The sequence below is a fragment of the Mesoplodon bidens genome, assembly GCF_964165515.1.
Source record: "Mesoplodon bidens genome assembly, chromosome: 13".
Taxonomy (NCBI): Eukaryota; Metazoa; Chordata; class Mammalia; order Artiodactyla; family Ziphiidae; genus Mesoplodon; species Mesoplodon bidens.
In genome coordinates this window covers 11,812,220-11,818,219 of record NC_138169.1, presented here as the reverse complement: position 1 = coordinate 11,818,219, position 6,000 = coordinate 11,812,220, and the positions used below count along the sequence as shown (strand labels likewise).

The window sequence follows — 6,000 nt, the reverse complement described above, 5'->3', positions numbered from 1 at the left end:
CCCCGCGCCGCCCGCCCCCACCCCGGCCCCGGCCCCGGCCCCGGCCCCGGCCCCGCCGCCGCCGCCGCCGCGCCCGCCGCCGCCGCCCGGAGAGGCCATCAGCTGCTTCCCGTCACATGGCGGCGGGCGCGGGCGGGGACGCGCGGGGGGCGGGGCCGGGGCGGGCTGGAGAGAACCCGGGAGCCGGGCTGCCGGACGGCGGGGGGCGGGCAGGTGGACGCCGGGCGGGGAAGGGTCGGCCTTTGAGGGGGGATGGGGAACGAACGGGGCCGAAGGGAAAGCGGAGTGGGGGTCAGGTGGACGCGGGCAGGAGAAAAACCTGGGGTTTGGGGGAGCGGGGCCCGGGGAAAGTGGGGGGCAGGTGAAAACCCGGGGGTAGGGAGCGGAGCTCAGAGAACGGGCGGCTGTGAGGACAGACTGTAACCTGGGGCGGGAGGTGCTGAGGGAGAAGCCGGGGTGGGAGGCAGGCAGGTGAACGCGAAGGGGGGGGTGGTCGGGGAGCGGGGCCGAGGGGAAACGGGGACCGGAGGGGGAAATGGGGGTGGGAGAACCAGGGGACAGAGGGAGCGCCTCTGGTAGACCTGGGAGGAGCGGGGCTTAGGGGGAAAGGCGGGAATGGGGGGGATGGGAGGAACGGAGTGGGGGGCCAGGTGATGATCGGGGATGGAGGGAGGAGGTGTGGGTCTAAAACGGGGTGCGGTGAAGCTGAGGGGAAAACGAGGAAGGGGGTACGGAAAGGCACCGGGGAGCTGAGGAGAAAACGGGGGGAGATGGGACAGGGGGAAAATCGGGGGTGGGGGCGGACCAGGGCGGAAGGGGGACCTGAAGACGCCGGCGGTCAGGAGAATGGGGGAGACGAAAAGCAAAGACTGAGGAGAGAACTGGGGGGATGGGGTCCCGGAACCCCGGCGGGAGAGAAGAAATGAGGCAGAGGAGTAAGATTGGCAACCTGAGGCGGCGGGGAGCTCAGAGGTTAATTGGGAGCCGCGGTAGAGGAACGAAGGGGCTGAGAGGAGTAAAAGTGTAGGGTGAGAGGAAGGCGTCAGCCGCCGTTGCTTAAAAAATGGGAACCAGAAAAAAAAAAAAAGCCCACCGGAAAATGGAGGGTGAAAACATGAACGTGCCGCGATTAAAAGGGGCGGAGAGCAAGGGGCAGCCAGCCAGAGAAAAAGAGGGGTCAAAAGTGGTGGAAGGGTCCAGAAATGGACAAGCTGGGTGAACGTGGGTGTGACCCAGGAAGCCTGAGGGACAGCACGGAACAGAAGTGAAAACAGGCGGAGGTAAAATGAGGGGCTGGGAAAACAGAGGCTTGGATTAAACACACACGGGACATGAAAATGGAGGGACAGGGTTAAAAAGAACATGGGGGGACTTCCCTGGTGGCGCAGTGGTTAAGAATATGCCTGCCAGTGCAGGGGACATGGGTTTGAGCCCTGGTCGGGGAAGAGATCCCACATGCCGCGGAGCAGGTAAGCCCGTGCGCCACAACTACTGAGCCCGCGTGCTGCAACTACGGAAGCCCGTGCACCTAGAGCCCGTGCTCTGCAACAAGAAGCCACTGCAATGAGAAACCCGCGCACAGCAACGAAGACCAAACGCAGCCTAAATAAATAAATAAATTTATTTTTAAAAAAAAACATGGGAAAGTGAGGTGAAGGTAGGAATCATGGGTTTGGTTAAAAAGGAAGGAAGTTGAAAATGGGACAGCTTTGATTAGAGCTTAGGAAGCTTGGAATGAAGTAAAGAAACGGGAGAGATGAATGACCCAAGAGAAAGGCCTAGAACAGGAACAGGGAGTGGAGTTGGGCCACCTCAAGTGGGAGGTGAGGTGACACATTCTGGGGACTACAATTAGCTGAACCCTGTGAGAAACTCCAAAACTACCAACTGCTGCAAGGACCCAACAGCTGATATAAATTGTCTTTTCAGACAGCCCATCAGTCTACTGCTCCATGACAACTCCTACCCTAGCCCTTTAATACTAGAAAGTATGCAATCTGACCAAGGGAATTCCCTGGTGGTCCAGGGGTTAGGACCTCACGCTTTCACTGCCAAGGGCACGGGTTCAAGCCCTGGTCAGGGAACTAATATCCTGCAAGCTGCAGGGCATGGCAAACAAAACAAAAAACAATCTGACCAGGGACTTCCCTGCTGGCGCAGTGGTTAAGAATCTGCCTGCCAGTGCAGGGGACATGGGTTTGAGCCCTGGTCCGGAAAGATCCCACATGCCGTGGAGCAACTAAGCCCATGAACCACAACTACTGAAGCCCACGCACCTAGAGCCCGTGCTCTGCGACAAAAAGAAACCTCAGCAGTGAGAAGCCCGCGCACTGCAACGAAGAGTAGCCCCTGCTGACCACAACTAGAGGAAGCCCACGCACAGCAACGAAGACCCAACGCCACCAAAAATAAGTAAATAAATAAAACAATCTGACCACAAAGAGGCGTGTGTTTGAGGGTATGTAGCAAGAAAACAATGGAGAACAAATTTCTCAAGGAGTTTAGGAGAGATGAGAGGGTGGGTAGGATCTACAAGTCGTGGAAAAGAATAACACGGCAACGAAGACAATATTGTTACCAATACTGGGCAAGCTAATTAAAAAAACAAAAATTGTGGGCAGCAAATCCACTTCCCCAAATCTTTCAGTTTATTAATCAGGTCTAAATAAAGATGACTAAAGCATTTATTTAAAAATAACTTTATTCCATTATCTTTAAAAAATCCATTATAACCTCAGAATGAATTTCTCCCAACCTCGCCTCCACACCAATTATTAAAATGTAAATAATGCAGAGGGATCTGTTTTGTTCTTTTTGCAGCAGTTCCTGGCCAGGACCATGGTGAGAAATACCGGTTGGCACATGTTGCATCATAATAAACTTTACCCAGCAAGGATGATTTTCCAGGTTTCAGCGCCTGGGTTAGGGAACTTTTCCATCATGGGCTCTCCTGCTGCAGTAATAGGGTTGGTGTGTGCTTGTGAGAATGGGAGCCGATATCAAAGCCACAGGATTATGACAGCCCCTTTCCCAATGTCCACCAGGTTTTGAGGAAAAGGAATGTCAGTTGCGATGGCCTGGAAGTATTTATCTTCCTGGTTCTGGTAAGTAAATCTCCTCGTCTCCAGTTCACAATACATTCAGATAAGATTTTATTTTAAAGCACAATGTAACAAGTTGGTCTTTGCCACAGAAAGTCTGTAACCCGCTGTCAACGTACTGGTGGAGTTGGGGATGGGTCATCTTAAAGAAAAGAAAAAGAAGCCCTAATTCTTTAAAATCCTCAAAGCTTGAAGACCTCCCCCACCCAGTACCTCAGCTCTTAACTGACTCAGCAATGTCATCTATGCACACAGGGCTCAGATATACGTGACAACGATCACAGCTCAGCTGGACAAGGGTTAATAATGTTTGGCACCAAGACCCTGAAGCTCCCATTTACTGGTGGAAAAATCCTGCCCCGAAGATTTCCCTGTCGTCAGGTGTGCATGCAGGAGAAGAGGAAGTCGCAGGAAGCATCTCAGCGATCTTGCAAATCATTCTCTGCATTCCCAGCTAGGGATTTTCTTTTTTTTCCCTAATAGTTTCTTTGCTTTTTCCCTTTTTAAATCGCCTCTGCGGGGTAGACTGTTGGATCCAGAGACTAGCTCAGTGTTCAGTGAGTTTACACACAACCTGTCAAGTATCCGTTCTGAAATGACACTAACTTAGACTGGTTAGAGTGGTTAAGAATGTGAGGTTCCACGCAGCGAAAGACCCAGCCCAACAAGAGAACTGCAGGTCACAGCTATCCCTGACGGGCAGACATTGCAGCCAGCCTCTGACCTCCCCAGTGTTCTGAGCTGGGGACAGGGCTCACTTCTAGTGACTCCCTCAGTTTAGTTCCTTCATCCAAGAAAGTGGACCTGCTCCAACCACACCTGCAAGGTAACCCTGCAGGTAACATACTTCTCACCTTAGGAGTCCCAGGCCCTGTTATTGGAGAGGGAAGTTCCCCTTTAAGTCGTGCCCATCAGAGCAGGATATGCAACATTGCAGAGTGCAAATTCAAGTCAGATTTTCAAGTTTAGCACACATATTTTACACCCTTAGAAGGTCCCTGACATTTAAGAGATTAGGATGAAATTCGAAAGAAAAAAAAATCTCTAAACTGTACAGGGAACAGCAGCAGCTTAAACTCATCATATGTTATTTTCATTCAAAACTTAGCATTATTGGGCTTCCCTGGTGGCGCAGTGGTTGAGAGTCCGCCTGCCAACACAGGGGACACGGGTTCGTGCCCCGGTCCGGGAGGATCCCACATGCCGCAGAGCAGCTAGGCCCATGAGCCATGGCCGCTGAGCCTGCGCGTCTGGAGCCTGTGCTCCACAATGGGAGAGGCCGCAACAGTGAGAGGTCCGCGCACCGCAAAACAAACAAACAAACAAACAAGCAAAAAAAACTTAGCATTATTGAGCAGCGTATCTTCATAACACCCTTAAGAAGTAGGAGGGAAACAAGCTCTCCCATTCCCATTTCCAAGATCGAGAAACCGAGGCCAGACGAACTGATCTACTCTGTTACAAAACATTTCTCCTTGCCTTTTTTCAAAGCCACAGGAGAAAGGAAGGACGGGAAAGTCTGAAAGCTAAGAGTGCATCACCTAAGAGGCTTTTCTATAAACACAAAGCTCTGGAAAATGCGAGATTCTAATGAAAGGCACTTCCTCTTATCAGCCCCTAACTCTTTTGAAAAGAATTCTATCCCTAGGGAGGCAAAAATCCCCAGGAGAGCTCTGATGATGCCCTGGTCTGGAATATTCTACAGAGAATGGAAGGCCCAGGCAGCAGTTTGTAACTGAACAGTTGACATTTTTCTTCTTCAGCTAAGGAAGGCAGAGGAGAAGATAACTAACATCTACGGAGCACCTCCTAGGCACTCACATCCTGAAGTACCTTGGTCCCCACCATAACCCTGTAAGATAGGTGTGATTTCACCCATTTCACAGATGAAGAAATTGAGGCTCAGGGGAGAGGTAAAGCTACCTGCCCAAGCCCATGAAACAGGTAAGGAGCGGAGTCCAGATTCAAGACCAGGTGTTTCCGACTCAGAACCCGAACCAAAGTGCCTCCCCCTGATTAGCATCAGTAGCTGACCCCCCTCACCTTTTCCAGAGAGCTGACGTGTGCCTGGTTCCTCAGCTCACCTGGGCAGTGAAAAAGGAAGTGTCCTTATCACCCCACACTATTCCCTTGTGTGCCAGGGCGAGCCGGTTACAGACCTTTAACAGTGACAAAGGGCGCCGAGGCCAAGTGCCTCCCCCATCTCAGCATCAGTCAACCTGGAGAAAGCCAGGGGCACAGCGACAGGGGCACCTCAGATACCAAATGCAGCTTTCCCCCCACACACTGCCCATTCCAAAGCTTTTCAACATTGTTGAGAAAACTTACAGTAAATCAAACCAATTTAGAAAAAATTTAAAAAAAGGGAAGGAAAGATGTGTGTGTGTTTTCCTTTTTTTGCTGAGAGCCACAAACCGTTTTCAGCCCTCAGGCAGGGATGCAAGTCAAGTGAAGCAGAATATAAAACTCATCTTCGACGTAGCTTTCCAAGCTTTTGAGACAGGATAACAAAGGACAGTTGTCTTCCTCAAACTGGCCTGTCTTCTTCTTGAATGACGTCACTCTGCTGCTCACTGCTGTCATCTGTACAGGAGGGAAAAGTAGACCCAACTCTGAGTAACCTCAATAGGGGAGACTCTGTTTCCGTATCAGTTTTTCTTTTTCTTTTTTTTTTTTTCTTTTTGTTTTGGCCACTCCACGCGGCATGTGGGAGATCTTAGTGCCCTGACCAGGGATTGAACCCATGCCCCCCTGCAGTGGTAGCGCAGAGCCCCAACCACTGGACCGCCAGGGAATTCCTCCCCCCCCAATCAGTTTTCAATCACCTCTATTTCTAGACCTTTACTGATGAGTTTGTGGAGGAGCAGGTGGGGCAGGGTGTGTATCCCCGCTTCTACCT

The 6,000-nt window shown here is 51.6% G+C and overlaps 1 protein-coding gene across 2 annotated transcripts in view; it reads right to left on the bottom strand.

Annotated features, from left to right (window-relative positions):
• Positions 1-2,689: 2,689 nt before the first annotated feature.
• VSIG10 (V-set and immunoglobulin domain containing 10) overlaps positions 2,690-6,000 on the bottom strand; it is a 37,237-nt gene continuing 33,926 nt past the window's right edge. For both annotated transcript variants that reach the window (XM_081253405.1, XM_081253406.1), the window contains one exon: positions 2,690-5,684. In XM_081253405.1, the coding sequence (XP_081109531.1) occupies positions 5,629-5,684 (56 nt within the window). In that variant the 3' untranslated portion in view covers positions 2,690-5,628. The remainder of the gene's footprint in view (positions 5,685-6,000) is intronic.